We start from the raw sequence: 21,930 nt of genomic DNA, 5'->3' as shown, positions 1-21,930 counted from the left end.
TGTGGGGGGGAAACAAATCCCAGTTGCCATAGTTACGCATTCATTATAGAACAAATTAAAAATGCACAGAATAGAACTTCGTTTCAGATTCTCAACAGATTTGACCCTGTTCAGAGCGAATTCTGAATTTTAAATCGTCTAGTTACCGAATTGCTCGTATTAACTTCTTTTATAAAGTCTTTTCAATAGACAGGCGAATTAATGTGTTCTGAACTGGAAGTACAAAAACAACCTCACACATTTTCTTTAAATCTATTGGCTGTATCTCTTCATTTGCCATTTAGAAATGAAGGGGTAACTATGGTAACTTGGGTTTGTTATGGTGGGCGTGTCCTCTATGCTGAACGGGTTTATAAAAAAAGAATAAGAACGCTCAGCGTCCGTGTTCAGTCCATTGCGCATGCGCATGCGGTTGGCACATGCACACTACGACTGCAATGGAACGCCCGGACGATTTCTCCTCATGAGTTTAGACCCATAAAAACGTCTTTAAATTCCTTCAGACTTGGTTATGCTCCCACGCGTCTCCTGTACATCTGTGCTGTGTTGGTATATATGCATGTATGTTTTAAGGTTTTATTTTATATTTTTTATTTCCGTTCGCCTATACTTCTTGTCTTTGTGACTCAGTGATAGTAATTTTGTGTATTTTGTTGAACATTTATATTGAACCTTCTGTTATCAATAAAAAAATCCACTGTTTTAGCACAATGTGTGGAGTATTATAAGGTTTATTATAAGGCATTATGCATGCATAATAATGGGTTAAGTATTCCCTTATAATGCATAATAAATACAGGCTTCATAGAATTCTTTTTCAGATTATTCAGATATTACAACAAAACTAAACTTGTTTTTTAAACAACATGTTATCATATGAATGACAAGTAAGTAACTCTCATGATGAGTCAACAGTACTTTGTTTATTTAGAGTGACTCCAACTGATTAATTCACTTTTTTTATTCACTAAAAATATCCATTAGATTCCTGTATTATAATGCAATAATTACAAAATAATTGGTATGTGTGGTGGTGGGTTATTAAAACTTACTTGCACATCCACTGGAAATCCAGGACTGGTCTTTCCTTCTTCCAGATGGCATGAATGCTCCTGAAGATTGCCTTCATATTGCTTAGATTTACTCAGATTTACTGTAGGCCTACAAAGCCCCCTTGAGGACACAATTGGAGTGTTGCATTATTTTACAAGCATCCACAATCTGATAGAGAGGGAAAAGCAGCTGCCAGAGTAGCCTGTGGCACTGCGTAATTCAACAGCCAAATAGAAAATGTACCCGTACTTGGCAATTAACGGAGGTTAATTTCAGACCCTGCCTGTGAAATATTGACAAACTCAACTGTAGAATGGATTGCTGTCTAGAGAAGGCCAATAATACACTTATGTTCAATAATATGGAAGTGAAAATAAAATAGACTCCCACCTTTTTTCAGTAGGGGGCAGTAAGCGAAGCTCCAGCTCTACCGAGAACAAACCACACTCACGCTTGACGCCAACGAGAGCACAAAATGAGAACGCGTTCAAACACATTTTTCTAAACGGAGTGATATCGAGACCAAAGTGAGATGCTCCAAAAGCCTCCCTCTGACGCATGTGTTCATGTACACAACCTACGTGTCCTTAGAAAAGTCTGTAGGCCAACTGTATGCCAGGACGTAGTTGGGACATCCTGTGTTTTGGCTTAAATAAAGACGTCACGTATTGAAGTGATTCTGTCCTGTACACCGCCTTCACCCTCCCTCGCTGTTTGCACAACTTAACTTTGGTTTGGCATCATTACTCACTTTAGGTGGGCATTCAGCATATGCTTGCATACATGAGAGACTAAACTACTGGTTACATAGCAGAAGAGCTGAAACCACATCACAAATCAATGAAGTCTGGCAGCTGTGTAAAGAGAGGGCACAGTGTCAGATCCCCCTTCCACTTCAAAGACATCACCTTAAATGGTGATAATCTGATGCAATTGCTCGAGAATTACTGTAATTTTGGGTCATATAAATTGCAGAATGAATGCATAGCAGGACAGGTGCAGAGCTGCGTTTCACTGGTGAGATAACAGTTTTTGGATGTCAACCATCATCATGTCATGCTGGGCTCCTGAAGAAATTGCGCTCAACATGTCTGTGACTGGCAGAAGCAATAGGTGACAGTGTTCACTGGTTCCCATGGCAATGAATGATTAAAAGAGAACAAGAGTAAAAAAAGTACTTGTTGACATGGACACCATGCACCCCCTGAGACTTCTGTAAGCAACTATTGTTAAGAAATCCTGGAGAACTGGGGGTCTGGGTAGCTTTAGCGAGTATTGACGCTGACTATCACCCCTGGAGTCACAAGTTCAAATCCAGTGTGTGCTGAGTGGCTCCAGCCAGGTCTCCTAAGCAACCAAATTGGCCCGGTTGCTAGGGAGGGTAGAGTCACATGGGGTAACCTCCTCGTGGTGGTGATTAGTGGTTCTCTCAATGGGGTGTGTGGTGAGTTGTGTGTGGATCGTGGAGAGTAGCATGATGCACAACGAGTCACATGATAAGTAACTGCGCCTCACTAAATGAGGACCTACTAAATAGTGGGAATTGGGCATTCCAAACTGGGAGAAAAGGGGATAAAAAAAGATAATAGTACTTACAATTATAACCACAGCTTAATTCCATTTGTGTGCCGTTACCATGAAAACCAAGACAAACATCGTTTGATACAAACAGCACCTGACAATGTGGGCAACTACAGCCTTTTCAAAGACAACATCAAGAATCAATATGAGCTATATATAATATTAGCAATATATATATATATATATATATATATATATATATGCTCTGGTAACAAATAAATCGTTCAACATTTATATATATTGTTTATGCAACCTTGTTTCAAATCACTGATAATTAATTTGCAACTTCTAAAGTATTTATTCTCAATTTCTCTCCATGTCTCCATGATTCAGAATAACTGGTGTCATTTATTAATAGAACCAAAAGCCCATTATTAACTCACATTAACATTCTTAACTCGCATGAACTGAATTGTCAGTAGCTTCTTACCAGGCTCATTTTTAAATTGGCCATATATTTTCATGTTCTTAACTTGTGTTTTTACCATGACGTAAGAGCAGTACCGCCGCTCCCAATTAGTAGACTACGCAGTCTGCATAGAGTGGAGGTGGTGTAGTGGGCTAAAGCACATAAATGTTAATCAGAAGGTCGCAGGTTCGATCCTCACAGCCACCACCATTGTGTCCTTGAGCAAGGCACTTAACTCCAGGTTGATCTGGGGGGATTGTCCCTGTAATAAGGGCTCTGTAAGTCGCTTTGGATAAAATTGTATGCCAAATGCATAAATGTAAATAAATGTAAATGCATAGGGCACTGACTCACTAGGGTGGCACCATCTTACTCTAGGAGGGCACCAGAAAGTCTACTGGCTGCACTTACTCGCACGTTATACGTTATTCAAGGACCCGAAAGCCGTTGCAGAACACAGATGATCGCTTCACCCCTCCGCCACCTGGATTGAGGCGAGTCACTACACCACCACGAGGACACATTGGATATTGGACATTCCAAATTGGGGAGAAAAGGGGAGAAAAAAAAAAACATCTTTATCTCCTGATTGTCCTCTATGTCCTAAAAATACTGTTCCTTCTTGCATATTATGTGGTAATGCCCCAAAGTATTATCTTTTTGGTCCAAAATTGCTCAATTTATTTCAGATAGCCTATTAGTACACATGCTCTCCATCTGATGACTTACTGAATTTAACCTTCAATTAAAAACGCATCTGCTTGCAGGACAAATAAACTATTGGATGTTCTATCAACGTAGCAAGAATTAATGAAGCCGTACAACAAACAACCAATGTTTGTGTTAATGCTCTTCAAGCAGTTGTTTTGACAAATAAATAAAATGAAACATAAGGGTCACATGAAGGTAGGTGAGGGTTTTTCATTTATAAATCAATGTACAACAATAATACAGAAACATGTCTGAATATGTTATGCATATACAACCTGTTGTATGGTTGTAGTTGAATAAAGAAATTACAAAATAAAACTATAAAAAGTTGGTCAAAAAATATAATAAATATATGTACATTTATACCAATGTAACATGTAGTTGTTCACGAGTGAGGGGACAATGGAGCGGGAGGTTGGCCAGAGAATCGGGGCAGCGGGGGCGGTATTGCACTCGTTGTATCGCACCGTTGTCATGAAAAGAGAGTTGAGCCGGAAGGCAAAGCTCTCGATCTACCGGTCAATTTTCGTTCCTACCCTCACCTGTGGTCATGAAGGCTGGGTCATGGCCGAAATGGGTTTCTTCAGAAAAGTGGCGGGCTTCTCCCTTAGAGATGAGGAGCTCAGTCATCCATGAGGAGCTCGGAGTAGAGTTGCTGCTCCTTTGCGTCGAAAAGGAGCCAGTTGAGGTGGTTTGGGCATCTGGTAAGGATGCCCCCTGGGCGCCTCCCTAGGGAGGTGTTTCAGGCACGTCCAGCTGGGAAGAGGCCTCAGGGAAGACCCAGGACTAGGTGGAGAGATTACATCTCCACACTGGCCTGGGAACGCCTCGGGGTCCCCCCAGTCAGAGCTGGTTGAGCGCTACATAAGTGCAGACAATTTACCATTTATATTTTCTTTCAGTGTCTATGAAAACATAAACAAAGGTGCATGTGCAAGAACCAAACTTTACATAAGAATACATACAAATACTCTAAAGTCTGCTAATAACAAATCCATTACAGTGGACATGAAAGCCATAACACCAAGTCAAGTGTTTATTTGTGTTTGTGGTATCTTTGTCAAAACTCTTGGTTTGAATAATTCATTTCCATTAGTAGAAAACAAACCTCTCTCTACTTTCTGTCTTAGATTTCACAACACTTTCGACAATGGAATCCTACTTCTTTTATATGGAGAACATCAGTATTAATCACAGCACGCTCTTCAATGACAGCAGAAACATCACGTTCTTACCCTATTATCAGCACACTCTTGCGGTGGCCACCCTCTTCATCCTGGCATACATACTTATCTTCTCCCTGTGCATGCTCGGAAACATCCTGGTGTGCGTCATCGTGCTCAAAAACAGGCAAATGAGAACCGTTACCAACATCTTCATCCTCAACCTGGCCATCAGTGACCTGCTGGTGGGTATCTTCTGCCTCCCCATCACTCTGGTGGACAACCTGATCACAGGTAATAATGACTTCAGGTGCTTCTCTAAAGGTTTTTTTCTTCAGGATGCAGATTTACACTGGACATCAATTGGCGACCCAACACAGAAACCACATTGTTTAGCGCACAAGAGTACTAAAAATCAACATGAAATGCATCAACATTACCATGAAATGCATAAGGGTTCAAATATAATATCCCATAGGCTGAATAGAAAACAACAGAAGTGTGATTTAACGTCTTTATGTACACAACTTGCTTGCTGCCATCTTTGCTCATTGGCACTCATTGTCAAGTCAAGTCAAGTGGTTTACAGTTAGTACAGTACACAGCAAAACGAGACAACGTTCCTCCAGGACCATGGTGCTACATAAAAACAACAAAGGACCAACACAGGACCACATGAGACTACACAACGGAATAAAATACCTATATAAACTACCTATATATACCTATATAAAGTGCACGTGCAAACATGTGCAAAAAGTACAGTACAGTACAACAAATTACTGACAATGAACAGGACAATAGACAGTGCAGCGCCGACCAGTACTCAGTAGTGCAAAAAGATGACAGTTTCTAAAAATGTAAACATAACATACTATGAGATAATGTTCTATGCACATAGCAGTTATTGAGGTAGCAGACAGTTATAAAGTGACAGTAATTAAAGTGCAACTCAGGACACGTGTGTGTCAAACCAGTCTCTGAGTATTGAGAAGTCTGATGGCTTGTGGGAAGAAGCTGTTACACAGTCTGGCCGTGAGGGCCCGAATGCTTCGGTACCTCTTGCCAGACGGGAGGAGGGTAAAGAGTTTGTGTGAGGGGTGTGTGGGGTCGTCCACAATGCTGGTTGCTTTGTGGATACAGTGATTTTTGTAAATGTCTTTGATGGAGGGAAGAGAGACCCCAATGATCTTCTCAGCTGTCCTCACTATCCTCTGCAGGGCTTTGCGGTCCGAAACGGTGCAAGTCCCAAACCAGGCAGTGATGCAGCTGCTCAGGATGCTCTCAATAGTCACTCTATAGAATGTAGTGAGGATGGGGGTTGGGAGATGTGCTTTCCTCAGCCTTCGAAGAAAGTAGAGATGCTGCTGTGCTTTCTTGGTGATATAGCTGGTGTTGAAACCATTTTTGAGCAATGGCCTGAGACCAGGGACGGATTACTGACTGGGCCAATGGGGCCAGTGCCCAGGGGCCCTTGACTACCAGGGGGCTTGTTATGGGTAGACGTGACTGAATCGTCGTGAGCAGATGAAAGCACTCAGGAGAGGTTGGATACGTTTGTTCAGATGGGATCTTTTTATTTATCCCAGTTAAGGCCAATGAAAGGCAATAAAAATTAACAAAAGGAAAAAAAAAAAAACACTGTTTAGTAAATAAAGTAAATTGACATGAGAGTCAAAAAAAAAAACAAAAAGAAAAATTTCAACAATCAAACACACACATGACGGACATGTCCATAAATGATCTCTCTCTCATCGCACCACCGTCTGCCATCAGCCTTTATCCCTCTCGGAGGCTTAATTAGATTGAGAGTTAAGGAGTGTATAATCACGTCCCGGCCCCGCCCTCCGCCCTGCCACATTCCTCCCTCTTTCTCTCAGGCTGGGGAGCCCCCGGCCTGACGTACACCCCCCCCTTTCCCTGGGGGAGGGTGTGCTTTAAGCCCGGTCTGCCAGCAGGTCATCCCCACCTACCTGGACGATGGAGGGGACAAGGGGAGGGAAACAGAAATAATTAAAATGGGGGGGTACTTCCTGTAACAGTGTAGTACCCCCCCAAAATAACACTGTAAAATTTAAATGAGAGGGAAAAGGCCAATGCAGAGCGGCAGTGAGAGTGAGAGAGAGGAGAGAGAGATGAAAAAAAAACCTACTCGCCAGTTCTCCGATACACTGCGCATGGTCCTCGATCAGTTCTCCACCCTCTCAGGCAGACAACAGCTGCTTCTCCCCAGGCGGACTGGAGTCAGACTCACGACCCCCAGCAGTTAGAATGCCCCTCCGCATTCTCGGCGACTCGTGGGGACACTCCTCCGCCACTGGCCGCGGCCCTACCGCTCCAGGCGGTCGGCGAGACACTTCCCTACACCCCCCAGGGCTCTCCTCTGCCCCTGGTAGCGGCTCCATTGCTCCAGGCAGTCGGGGAATCCAGTCCCCACTCGCCTTGCGGATGGAAAGGAGGAGCCGAGAACCGGCTTGTCAACATAAATAATATTTTAATAATAAACGTAAACAAAAGACAACAACACACACATGACGGACATGTAAACGATCACTCTTTCATCGCACCACCGTCTGCCATCGGCCTTTATCCCTCTCGGAGGCTTAATTAGCCTGATAAGGGACCGGGTGTGTATAATCACAACCCGCCCTCCGGCACCTAGTTTTCAGCCAACAATCCTGCATCTGTGTGGAAAGGCCTGAAAAGCATTACCAAGTATATGACACAACCTTGTCGCTAATTAGAGAGTCAACTAATGGCTGATGAACTGAATGTTTTTTACTGCAGGTTTGAAAAGCCCAGTCTCACACCCCTGTCCCGCTCTGATCTTCACTTCACGCACTCTCTAAAACCTCCTGAAACCCCCCTCCTGCTACTCAATATGCACTTATGATCTGTGAGAAGGATGTGTGCCTGGTCTTTCAGAAACAAAAGACTAGGAAAGCTTCAGGCCCAGATGGTGTTTCACCTGTCTGTCTGGAAGTCTGCTCTGACCGACCCCCCATCTTCACACAGATCATTTAGATCACTGGAGCAGTGTGACGTTCCCTGCTACTACGCTCCACCATCAGCTAAAAAGCCTGGGGAAACTCACATCCGGCACCCTCACCATTAGCACTTGTGCTCCTCAGGGATGCGTTCTCTCGCCACTGCTCTTCTCCCTGTACACGAATGACTGCACCGTCACCCCTCTGTCACACGGTCATTGGCCTCATCCGCGATGGTGACGAGTCTGCAGACGGGAGGTTGATCAACTGGCTGTCTGGTGTGGTCACAACAACCTTGAGCTGAACACATTCAAAGCAGTGGAGATCAGGGCTGGATTGGTATTCTGGCTTAATGGGTATTTTTCCAGTGGGCTGACGCACTTTGGGGCCGATCAGGGGCGGACTGGGCATCGGGAGAACCGAGCAGGCCAGTGGGTCAGCCACGAAACATGCTGAATTGTCCGCAGTAAGCAAAAACGAGCCACCACGTTATGCAGAACGGACCACAACACGGCGACGCGATATGCAGAAAAGTACAGCGAACACCCTGAAAAGTTTTGGCTCACCCAAAACTCACTCCAAGCCCCGCTCAACAGGGTTTGGCCAGTTGCCATGTAAAATCCCAGGACGATTTCTCTTCCAAGTCCAGCCCTAGTGGAGATTATAGTGGATGATAACTGTACATACCCCTACTTTGCACATACATAACCACTTGCACATGTACATACGCCATTCTATGTTATATGTCCTATTATTTGTATGTCTATTTTTACTCTTGCCTTGTTATATATTCTGTGTCTCCCTGTAATGTTCTGTGTGCACTTGTTTCTCCTATCATCAAAAATTAAAATAAAAAAATCCATGTGTACGGGAGAACACTTGGCAATAAAGCTCATTCTGATTCTGATTCTGAAAACGGGTCAAATTCACACATGGAGCACATTGAGAGCCCCATATGTCTGGGATTGACACAAAAAGGCGTTGATACTCAACCAAACCTCAATCAGTTTGACTGGCACACACAGATGAATATCTGGGTCCTGCGATATACATACACTTCGCTGTGATTGTGGCGCCTCTGGTTTTCTTATCAGACCCAGCTTATTGTTGAGTGTTTGCTGTAATTTGGAATAAGGTTCAGTCTCTGCTCCTTAATTTAAAGCAAATCTCAAGTGGCAAAGAGAAGATATATCAGAGCAGGAATCTGTCGCAGATTTGCTTGATTGTTACGCAATGATGCCACATTTTCCCGCTTTCATTACTGGCAAAGGAAATAAATCAGAGGCAGAAATGAAACTGGAGATCAGAGAACATTCTGTTAATCCTGGTCTTTTAAAGAAGATCACAGTCAGTGCTTGTAGTAACTCTCTGACTGCAGACAGCATCAATTACACTAAATTAGTAATTCAGTTACTCTGTAAACGAGACTGGCATATGCACAGAGTTTAAACACATGATATCATAGTTACATACTAAGATGAAACCTGTTGTTGTTCATCATTTGCATAACCAGCCATTTGTTGTTGTGTAAAGGATCCAGATGCCATCTGATGTTGAGCATAAATTTAGACGTTTCTTAGACAGTCTACCTAATGAGGCATTTGATTCTAATGGGATTAACTTGGGAACTAATTCAGTTAAATTAAAATGAAAGTGCATTGATTCTTACTCGATCAAAGTGGCCGCTGAGCAGAAAAGTATACAAGAATATGCATCAACACTGTCAAAAATAGAAACTATGTGCAACATTAGGTCAAACTTTTATCACCAATATCAACAATTCTAGCATTTAAATTAGATTAAGAATGAATTGAGAAAACAAGATGAATGAAATGTTTTCATAAATACTGTATCTGACAGTGCCGACAAAAACATTCAATATTAATTTAAATCTAGGCTATGTGAAGTATAAATCTATAGATCCGGGCCAATTTGGTTACCCCATGTGAATCTACCCTCCCTAGCAACAGGGCCAATTTGGTTACCCCATGTGACTCTACCCTCCCTAGCAACAGGGCCAATTTGGTTACCCCATGTGACTCTACCCTCCCTAGCAACAGGGCCAATTTGGTTACCCCATGTGACTCTACCCTCCCTAGCAACAGGGCCAATTTGGTTACCCCACGTGACTCTACCCTCCCTAGCAACAGGGCCAATTTGGTTACCCCATGTGAATCTACCCTCCCTAGCAACCAGGCCAATTTGGTTGCCCCATGTGAATCTACCCTCCCTAGCAACAGGGCTAATTTGTTTGCTAAGGAGACCTGGCTGGAGTCACTCGGCACACCCTGGATTTGGGAATTGGGCGTTCCGAATTGGGGAGAAAAAGAAAAACAAAGGTTAGGGTTTGTTGACATTACATCATCATGGCAAGAAAGTTATAAAATGGTCTATAACTTTCCACAGATGTGGTCAGTAAGTGATTTAATGACAGTAAAATCATGTTAACACACATATCGTTTATGTCTTGTGTCTATAATTTTGAAAAAGTGAGTATTTTAATGTTTACAGATTAAACCCCATTGACTTACATTGGAAGTGTCTCACTGGAACACACATTTGAGCTTTTATTAAAGAAAAGGAGGGACGAGTCGAAATACATTTTTGTGGCTGAACTTCGGAATATTCCTTTAAAAACCTTCCAACGATCATCTCTGATTCATTTCAAAGCAGAAATGTTGCTAAATCTGATGGTGGGTAAATCTGTAAGACTTGTTATTTTCCCTGAGCTGCATGTTAAGACCTCATCTCGTCTGTCATTTATGATTTCTCACGCAGGTTGGCCATTTGATGTAGTGATCTGTAAAATGAGTGGACTCGTCCAGGGAGCTTCAGTCTCGGCGTCCGTCTTCACATTGGTGGTAATCGCAGTAGAAAGGTTAATAACTACGACCCCTGTCTTCCTCTCCTGCATGACCTGTGCTTGTAGATGTTGTTATATGTGTTACAATCACAGTCTTTGTTATTTACTTGCTCTCAATTTCAATCAGCTGAATTCCTCACCGGTAATCCTTTCTACGTGCAAAAGACTTCCAATTCCAAGACAAGTCAAACTGAAAAGCATGAAAGCATGTATCAAACTGTAACAGACCAAATGTTAACCAAATATAAAAATAAACATCTTAAATAAACAACTTACAACTATTTAAACATGCATCAAACATATTAAATATTAAGTATGAAAGTATGAGCTACTTTACTTTTATAGACGTGAATTCCTTGCGGTTAGACAGTTCAAGATATCGCGTTACGTGTAGCGTGGAAACGGCGTATTCACAACGCAACTTACACATTCTGACTAGTGCGTAACTTTAAGTTCACCTGTCCACTGGCTTCATTGTCGGTGCAGATTTAAGTTGCAATATGAGGTTTATATTTTGGAAATAGCTGATTAATGTCACATTTATAGGACGTGTTTGAATGAAGTAATTAACCCGTCACTAAAGTTAATTGTACAGGTGATCAGCAGGGAAATACACATCATACTATGACAGGATTATATACATCAATGGTTTCTAGATTTTCCTTCTTTAAAAAAAAAATAAAACAACTTTTGTACATTGGGGGGTTTTTTTCTCCCGCCCAATTGGAACGCCCAATTCCCAATGCGCTCTAAGTCCTCGTGGTGGCGTAGTGACTCGCCTCAATCCGGGTGGCGGAGGAAGAATCTCAGTTGCCTCCGCGTTTGAGACCGTCAATCCGCGCATCTTATCACGTGACTTGTTGAGTGCCTTACCATGGAGACATAGCACGTGTGGAGGCTTCACGCTATTCTCCACATCATCCACACACAACTCACCACACGCCCCACCGAGAGCGAGAACCACATTATAGCGACCACGAGGAGGTTACCCCATGTGACTCTACCCTCCCTAGCAACCGGGCCAATTTGGTTACCCCATGTGACTCTACCCTCCCTAGCAACCGGGCCAATTTGGTTACCCCATGTGAATCTACCCTCCCTAGCAACAGGGCCAATTTGGTTACCCCATGCGACTCTACCCTCCCTAGCAACCGGGCCAATTTGGTTACCTCATGTGACTCTACCCTCCCTAGCAACCGGGCTATTTTGGTTACCCCATGTGAATCTACCCTCCCTAGCAACAGGGCCAATTTGGTTACCCCATGTGAATCTACCCTCCCTAGCAACAGGGCCAATTTGTTACCCCATGTGACTCTACCCTCCCTAGCAACCGGGCCAATTTGGCTACCTCATGTGACTCTACCCTCCCTAGCAACCAGGCCAATTTGATTACCCCATGTGAATCTACCTTCCCTAGCAACAGGGCCAATTTGGTTACCCCATGTGAATCTACCCTCCCTAGGAACCGGGCCAATTTGGTTACCCCATGCGACTCTACCCTCCCTAGCAACCGGGCCAATTTGGTTACCTCATGTGACTCTACCCTCCCTAGCAACCGGGCTATTTTGGTTACCCCATGTGAATCTACCCTCCCTAGCAACAGGGCCAATTTGGTTACCCCATGTGAATCTACCCTCCCTAGCAACAGGGCCAATTTGTTACCCCATGTGACTCTACCCTCCCTAGCAACCGGGCCAATTTGGCTACCTCATGTGACTCTACCCTCCCTAGCAACCAGGCCAATTTGATTACCCCATGTGAATCTACCTTCCCTAGCAACAGGGCCAATTTGGTTACCCCATGTGAATCTACCCTCCCTAGCAACCGGGCCAATTTGGTTACCTCATGTGACTCTACCCTCCCTAGCAACCGGGCCAATTTGGTTACCTCATGTGACTCTACCCTCCCTAGCAACCGGGCCAATTTGGTTACCCCATGTGAATCTACCCTCCCTAGCAACAGGGCCAATTTGCTTACCCCATGTGAATCTACCCTCCCTAGCAACAGGGCCAATTTGGTTACCCCATGTGACTCTACCCTCCCTAGCAACCGGGCCAATTTGGCTACCTCATGTGACTCTACCCTCCCTAGCATCCGGGCCAATTTGGTTACCCCATGTGAATCTACCCTCCCTAGCAACATGGCCAATTTGGTTACCCCATGTGAATCTACCCTTCCTAGCAACAGGGCCAATTTGGTTACCCCATGTGAATCTACCCTCCCTAGCAACAGGGCCAATTTGGTTACCTCATGGGACTCTACCCTCCCTAGCAACCGGGCCAATTTGGTTACCCCATGTGAATCTACCCTCCCTAGCAACAGGGCCAATTTGGTTACCCCATGTGAATCTACCCTCCCTAGCAACCGGCCAATTTGGTTACCCCATGTGAATCTACCCTCCCTAGCAACAGGGCCAATTTGGTTGCTAAGGAGACCTGTCTGGAGTCACTCGGCACACCCTGGATTCGAACTCGCGACTCCAGGTGTGATAGTCAGTTATCACAACCCCTGATCACTGCAATATTCTTCAAATATTCCTTATTCCTTTTGTGCTCACTAAAAGAAAATCAAAAGCTGCGATTGATCCCTTTACACGTCAGTCAAACGGCCTCTTCCTGTCTAAGGCCACGACCACACAAAAACGTTTCTGTGTGCAAACGCATTGGTTTCCCTACGCTTACACATCTCGTGCATACTAGAATGGTGCTTTTCTCCAGTTTCGAGAACGCTCTCCATAACAGCGTACTTTGGAAAACAATGACTTTAGGAGTTTTCTGATTAAATGTATTGGTGTGGACAGGCTTGAGCTGCAATGTGGACTAGTCGTTATGCCGATAGAGGTTTGTCTATGTGAGACTGGTGTGATCATATTTGTTTCTCTCATTGTGTTTTAGGTTTCGATGTATCGTGTATCCGTTTCAGCAGAAGCTGACGCAGCGTCAATCCATCATCATGATCGGATTCATCTGGGCGCTGGCCACCGCCATCATGTGTCCCTCAGCGGTTACGCTAACCGTCTCCCAGGACGTCCTCCACTTCATGGTGGACAGGGACAACATTGTGTACCCACTGTTCACCTGCTGGGAGGCGTGGCCTGACCAGAGCATGAGGAAGATGTACACCACCGTTCTCTTCTCACTCATCTACCTGGCTCCCGTCACGCTCATCGTCATCATGTACACACGAATCGCTATCAAGCTCGTCAAATCGCCCGCCTCCATCCGCGACGCCCATGCCGCGGAGGAAAGCCGAAGGGTTTTCCGCAGGAAGTTGAGGGTTGTCAATATGTTGCTGATCGTGGCTTTGCTCTTCACCGTGTCCTGGTTGCCTCTCTGGATCCTCATCATGTTGACGGACTACGGAAATCTGTCAGAGAGTCAACTGGACCTGGTGGCCGTTTACATCTTTCCGTTCGCTCACTGGCTTGCGTTCTTCAACAGCAGCGTCAACCCTGTCATCTACGGCTACTTCAATGAGAACTTCCGCAGTGGCTTTCAGGCCGCCTTTAAGTTTGGATTGTGTCTGGTGGAAGAGCCGCCACAGCCAAGCAGGGAACTGGGAAGACGGAACAGCATGTGGAAGCATAACCGTGTCTTTGCGGACGGGAACAGGATGAGAGGGAACGCCCAGGGCAACGGCAGGAGAGAGTTTTGCAATGGCGAGCGGCACGATGAGTTAGTTCTGGAGGATTTAGAATGAAGCAGCTCTATCTTCATTCACATGCATGTGCTTAGACAGTTTAAAATCTCATGCTGTTTGATATTGCCAAAGGCGAGAATTTCTGAGGGCAGCAGCATGGGAAACCGCACTGCCGCTCGAAATCACTGCAAATGCACCCACAGTACACATCCACACAAAATCAACTGACATTAATTGGCTGCCAACAAGCATGATATCGATATATGCATTAAGACTGCATTCATTAACATGTGTCCAAAAGTAAAAATCCCATTAATTATCCCCACAGGCAAAATCATTTTTATTGATAACTTATAAACTTTTAAAGATAAGACTTACTGTGAGCTGCAAGGTTGTTATTCGTTGGTATATCAACTTAATTGTTTAGAATCGCATTTAATAGCAGAATTACTGCCAATGTCCACATTTATATTTCATAAAGTATGATGGTTAATTAGTATGAATGGCCAAATTACTCAAAATAAATATTTAAATATATAATGAAACAATAGAAAACTATCAAATGAATCATTAAATCACTAGGCCTAAATAAATCAATAACTGTCCCTTGTATTTCATTTTAGAACTAATTTGCATCCATTTGTTTAGCATTATTTAGCATTCTGGTTCTGGCTATCGACACGTTTTTTATCTAATTTCATCATCTTTAATTATTGATTATATTATTATATTATTGTGTTTATTTATAATAAACTGTACATCGGAGGGTGGCGGGGCCGGGCTGGAACGACGCGGCTGTTGACGACAGTTTGAGAGAGAGAGAGAATTACAGGCAGCTGCCCTGTGTTGTTATGTTTGTGTGTTTTTGGTTAAGTTGATCATTAAAATATTGTTTAAATTGTTAAGCCGGTTCTCGCCTCCTCCTTTCCCTTAAACCCCCTTACATTGATGCCAAAACCCGGGAAGGACGAGGGATGCCCGTGGCAGAGTCCTCAACACTGCTGTCCACCCTGCGGAGTGCCGCTGCCATCCGCCAGGGGACGGGGTAGCCCGACCACTCGGACGAGGGGAACTGGACGCCCCGACCGCCTGGCTCGATGAAGCCACTGCCAGGGGCGGAGGAGTGCCATCTCCCAGAAACGCGAAGGGGTCGAGAGAAGACCGCCGTCCGAGAGGGGGGGAGGGAAGCGACTACCCCGACCGCCTGGAGCCGGTTCTCGCCTCCTCCTTTCCCTTAAACCCCCTTACAGCAGGTCATCCACGTCTACCTGGATGAGGGAGGGGATATGGGAGCGAAACAAAAAAATTGGGCACCTACACGCCATAACGGCGATCGTGCCAAATTAACAAAACATTTTAAAAAGTGAGGAAAGGCCAACACGGAGTTGCAGTGGGAGAGAGAGGAGAGAGAGAGAGAAAAAAAAATACATACTCGCCGGTTCTCCGATATGCCATAGCTTGGTCCTCGGCCACTACTGGACGACTGCCGCGCCTCCTCGGACTGATCGGAGGCAGTCCACCAGCCCCCGGCGGACAGAACACCCTGCCGCATTTTTGGTGGACGGTAGGGGTCTTCCCCTCCCCTGGCAGTGGTAACTGGCTCCAGGCGGTTGGTTGGGAGCCCCTCCTCCCCTCGCGGTCGGCAGCCGTTCTTCCGCTTCCAGGTGGCCGGGCTCCTCCGTCCCCCAGTGGATGGCCGCGGCTGCTCCTTTGAGGTTGATGGTAGCAGCAACAACTCCACAACGGCGCATCCCTCCTCCTTCCCGGGTTTCGGCACCAGTGTAAAGTACTAAAAGGAAAAGAAGAGGCGAGAACCGGCTTGACAATACAAATAATATTTTAATTATATTTATTAATATTATAATTCACTCTCTTGTGAACGTGCAGACGGCCATTACCGGAATCCAGTGATTATAGTTTGTAAAGTTATAAATATGGATATGTTTCTTACAATAACGCATCGCTTCAGAAGGCCTTTATTAACCCCCTGGAGCCGTATGGATTACTTCTATGATGGATGGATGCTCTTTTTTGGGCTTCAAAATCTAAGGTACCATTCACTCCCATTATAAAGCTTGGAAGAGCAGGATATTTTTTAATATAACTCCGATTGTGTTTGGTTGAAAGAAGAATGTCAAATACACCTAGGATGGCATAAGGGTGATTTTTGGGTGAACTGACCCTTTAACCAATCAGGTTCAAGAAGTCTGGTCAACAAAAACATTATTTGATTGGTTACAGGAAGCAGGTAGACCAGCCTTGCCCACATGCTTGCAAATCTGTTCTGAGTGAGAAAGTCGTGCCAAAAAGTGTGAGAGTAGACAGAACAGAGTATATCGGATTATGTCTGGGAAACACTTTCTTTGCGTGCATACTGTATCGCTGATCTCAGGTTTGCAATGTTTTTGGCCATATTTAGGTGAAAATAAAACAGTCCCAAAATTGTAAACATGAAAAAAAGAAAGGAGAAGAATACAGATAGCATGAAGTTACAGATTGACAACACATGATTTATACATCCTTATGCAAAGGATTAAAATACTGCAAATCTACATTTAGGCTTGCAATTTTATTGACTCATTCACATATCTTACTCTGCACTTGCAAATATCTTCATAATGAAGCCTACACATTGGTGCAAGGCGCATTGGCGCAAGGCACTAGCCTGCCATTGGGAGCAACTTGGGGTTCAGTGTCTTGCCCAAGGACACTTTGGCATGTGGAGTCATGTGGGCCGGGAATTGAACCACCAATCCTGCGATTAGTGGCCGACCTGTTGAGCCCCCAAAACTGTTGGACAAACTCTACCAAGATGGCTGAAAACATTGGCTGGCACTGTTGAACACTTTTATAGACTTATTATAGACAAAAGAGCTCTATTCCACAATGTTATGAGCCCTCCCACTGAAAGCTGAACGCTGGTAAATCATCAAATATAATATCATGAAATTTGTGCAATTTATATTTTGCTTGCAAAACATTTTTTATTTCGTCAGAATACACATGATGTAGTTACGGCATCGACCAGCAGGGGCGAACTTATGCAAACCAAGCAAACAAGACCGCCCGTGCCTTTAGGCCAATCACAAATCTTCTCTGCCTCTCAGTCATTGCGCACATTCAGGTTTGCTGACACTGGGCTAGCTATAGAGGGCGGGGTTTTATATGTAAATGAGCAAAATGCCTGAAATCGCTTACAACGGCTCTAAAGTCGGCATGAATTGAAATTTAACCCTACATATTTTGAAATGCATGTTATTGATCTTATTGTGAACAATTCATCCATGGATATGTGACGCTCCTGTTCTACCCGCTCAGTACGGCCCTCGAATTGGCATCTCCAGCATGGGAGGCGTGTGCGCTAACGAGGAGGCTAGCGTCAGTCGCTAGTGCACCTCTTGAGGTCAGGAGAGTGAGGTTTTATACACATTGCACAGCTATCTATCAGCTGGCTCACGTTACACATATGTTTTATATTATACATTTCTTTGGACCTTGTAATCGAAATGTGACAACTTGATCTTCCGGTGAAACGACAGACTTCTCTCTGGTGACATATGCAGGACTTCTCCAGTCATTTAATCCGTTTAAACCCTGCCACCTTACTTACGAACCCTCTGAACGCGAGAGTGTTTTTCCTTTAGATTTAGTGTATTGTGATTCAAAACGTTAAAATGTTGTTATCTTTTACTCACTTGTTTTTCAACGGCTATAGCTTCTTCGTAAGTAAAGACTTCGATGTGCTTGTGCGTTTATGTTGTCAGTTTGATTATAAATGTGTTGAGATCGCTGCTCAACTTCACGATAACCGTCTCTGATTCGAGGAGCACGGTAGTAGGGTGTGTGTGTGTGTGTGTGTGTGTGTGTGTGTGTGTGTCCACCGCAAACTCATATTCAGATCTGCCTCCATTCCGCTATGCAACACCCATATTTTCACAATCCAATCAACAACCAATGGACAAACTTAAATCCCGCCCCACATTTTTATTCTTGTTTGATACTCCGAAATACGTCACAGTACGGAAGTAATGTTGGTCGCAACTTCCATTTCATGGCAGCTTTTAAAAGAAGAAACTTGAAATGTATTGTATTATTTTTTAACTGAGTTTGTGCTATTTTGAAATGGGAATCACATGTTATTGTTTACAGTAGTTGTTGCTGTTGTTGTATAAATATAGCATTAATATTGTGGTGTTCTGTTAATCTAGGACAGTGTTGTTTGATTTGTAAAACAATGTAAAACTGCTTCTGTAGAACAACGTCTGAAGTTAATTTTGTGATGTCCGTATGCTCTGTAGGAAACATGTTGAAAAGTAATTTTTGAAACTAGAATGTAAAATTCAAATGTACATTAAAATGTAATTTCATTATAAATATTTTGTGAAAAGCTGACAGTTGACAAAATGGCAAATATGAATGTTTTATAAAGGAAAACTCTTGAGATGGGTAAAATTTTAAACTGTTCAGATCATGTATAGGGGGGACCTACGAGACTTCGTCAGTCATTTACTGTATAGACTATAGGCTGTAAAAAAAGATGGCCGACGCCCCTTCGCTCTTTTCCATTGGTGAGAACTGAAGCCGCCAGTGTCCCGATATGGCGCTGACATCTTGGGACTTGAGTCTGCGCAGTTGTGATTTCGGGACCAGACCTGCGCAGTAGTGAGCAGGAAGTAAAGCCGTGAAATCATGGCCCCGCCCTCACTCTCGCTGAATCAATTGCAAGCACACGCCCCTTTTGACTTATGACGTGTGAAATAATTAATTATAGAAATTTAGATATTACATTTAAATCTCCAATCTCCTCAGTCCTCCGAAGATCCCGAAAAAAAGTCAGTTGGTGCTTCAGTGACTACTTCACTCAGAGAACCTGTCAATCACAGCTGTCAATCATGATGTCACAGCACCGTTTTTATAGCATCAAATAACTAAAAACAAACTTATTTTGAAAACAAACACTTGAAATGACATCAACGTGATAGAAACGACAGTAAATGACAGAAACTATCTTTGGAAAAAAGATATGTGAAGTGTAATTTAATTGTTTAGTTGGTTTCATGTCCCGTTGAATAACATGGGGAGGCGGGGCTTATGACCTATACTAGGACCAGCCACCGGGGGGCGATCGAGACGTTTTGGGTTCACTTTTGAGGGCTTGTGCGGCACACTTGGTCAGACATAAAGCTGCGTACACACTGCCAGCGACATCGCGCGACACAGCGAGTCCATCCCATTCATTTTCAATGAGAGCACAGCGACTTCCGGCGACACGAGCTGTCGCAACCGTTGGCGACTAGATGTGGGCGTGTCCAGCGACGCGACTAACGGAAGCGACAGTCAATAGGAGAGAAGACTCCTCTCAGCTCCTGCAGTAACAGAAAGATGGATGAAAGGAAACAGTTTTCTGTTTTTAGTAATTCGTTTTCGTGTAAACATACCCTTAGTCATAAATGAGGAAAAATAGGCTTAATTTTCTTTAAGGAACATTCAATATCTTATACGTTATTTTTCTTTTGATTTTGGCATGAAATGTAAACACGCCCTTAAAGATAGACAGACCACTGTGAAAATACATCGATTTAAACAGTTCACAGCTTGTTGCCTTCTTGTTTGTTTGTTCATATATTGTAACATCTTGTACAGATCTTTGCTGTATTACATGTTGCGCTCATTTGAAAGCCTTTTTATTTATAGTGTCTATGTTTTAACTCTTCAGTCTAGGTGAAAACCAGCACACATAAGCACCTGATGAAACAGTTCAAGTGCAATCACAGTTCAGTTAAACATCATGAATACTGCAGATTATCCAGATGGTAATTGGCTTTACACTAAACACCCGTCTGTTGCACCTGCTGCTCTCTGACAGTGTTTCAATGAGAGTGCATCTCTCTCACACAGGCATTTATCCACACAGTAATGTGCTAAGGGAGAGATCCATATGCTGACCTGACCTCAGGATATAACACTGCAGTACACAGAAACATTCAAACCAGAGGAGAAGGTCAGGGTGTTAAGAGCTGGCATGTTGTACACAGAATATTGAAGTCTCAACATAAGGTGCTGAGCAGATACATCAGGAAACACTCAAGAAGACAGAAGACATTTCAGACACTTTCAGTGGACTGAAAGGTGCAAAGGTAAACATACAAGTGGCTGTAATTGGTATTCTGTATGTTTTAAAATGTTCTGATGTGGTTGGTGTGGTAAAATGATGTGGTTAAAAGAGGATGGATGATGGGCGAATGGATGGGTGGATGTATGATGGATGGATTTATGGATGATGGATGCATGGATGGATGGATGGATGGATGATGGGTGAATAGATGAATGGATGATGGGTGAATGGATGATGGATGGATGGATAGATGATGATGGATGGATGGGTGGATGGCTGATGGATGATGGGTGGGTGGATGATGATGGATGATGGGTGGATGGATAGATGGGTGAATAAATGGATAGATGGATGGGTGGATAATAATGGATGGATGATGGATGGATGGATGGATGGGTGAATGGTGAAGGGATGGGTGGATGGATGGATGGATGGATGGGTGGGTGGATGATGATGGATGGATGGATGGGTGAATGGTGAAAGGATGGGTGGATGGATGGATGGGTGGATGATGATGGATGGATGGGTGGATGGATGAAGGATGGATGTATGATGGATGGATGGGTGAATTAATGGATGGAGGGATAGATGGATGGGTGGATTATGATGGATGGATGATGGGTGGATGGATGATGGATGGATGTATGATGGATGGATGGGTGAATTGATGGAGGGATAGATGGATGGGTGGATGATGATGGATGGATGATGGATGGATGGGTGGATGGATGAAGGATGGATGGATGAAGGATGGGTGGGTGGATGGATGATGGATGGATGTATGATGGATGGATGGGTGAATTAATGGATGGAGGGATAGATGGATGGGTGGATTATGATGGATGGATGATGGATGGATGGTGGATGGATGATGGATGGATGTATGATGGATGGATGGGTGAATTGATGGAGGGATAGATGGATGGGTGGATGATGATGGATGGATGGATGTTGGATGGATGGGCAAATGGATGTATGATTGGTGAAGGGATGGGTGAGTGGATGGATGGATGATTGATGGATGGGTGAATGGAAAGACAGACAGACAGACAGACAGAAACATAAAGTGGCTGTAATTGATAAACTGTATTTTTTAAAATGTAGATAGACAGACAGACAGACCGACCGGACAGACAGACATATCAACAGATGGAAAGACAGACAGATTGAACATAGTGTATTGCTCATGCATTATATAATCCACACTGCAACCTGAAAATCTGTCAAATCCAGAAAGAACCAGTAATCTGTTATGTAATGTTATACTTGTTGAGAAAGCAGAATCCTCCGGTGACCTCTTCCCAAACGGCTTCCTTCTGTCTCAGCTGATTATTGGCTTAACGGCTTCTCCACAACCCTCCCTGACCGCAGGATAAAAGAGCACACTATCAAGGGCTTCACAGGACGTG

The 21,930-nt window shown here is 43.8% G+C and overlaps 2 protein-coding genes across 2 annotated transcripts in view; one reads left to right on the top strand and one right to left on the bottom strand.

Annotated features, from left to right (window-relative positions):
• LOC127633615 (paladin-like) overlaps positions 1 to 21,930 on the bottom strand; it is a 319,141-nt gene that overhangs the window by 119,443 nt on the left and 177,768 nt on the right. The window lies entirely within an intron of this gene.
• On the top strand, positions 4,905 to 14,466 carry LOC127633633 (neuropeptide FF receptor 1-like). Its single transcript, XM_052112863.1, has 3 exons — positions 4,905 to 5,211; positions 10,683 to 10,782; positions 13,662 to 14,466. The coding sequence occupies exons 1-3, from the start codon at positions 4,905 to 4,907 to the stop codon at positions 14,464 to 14,466; spliced, it is 1,212 nt and encodes a 403-aa protein (XP_051968823.1).

The sequence above is a fragment of the Xyrauchen texanus genome, chromosome 40 (genome assembly GCF_025860055.1).
Source record: "Xyrauchen texanus isolate HMW12.3.18 chromosome 40, RBS_HiC_50CHRs, whole genome shotgun sequence".
Taxonomy (NCBI): Eukaryota; Metazoa; Chordata; class Actinopteri; order Cypriniformes; family Catostomidae; genus Xyrauchen; species Xyrauchen texanus.
The sequence above is the reverse complement of the archived record's forward strand: the minus strand, read 5'-3'. Positions and strand labels throughout refer to the sequence as shown.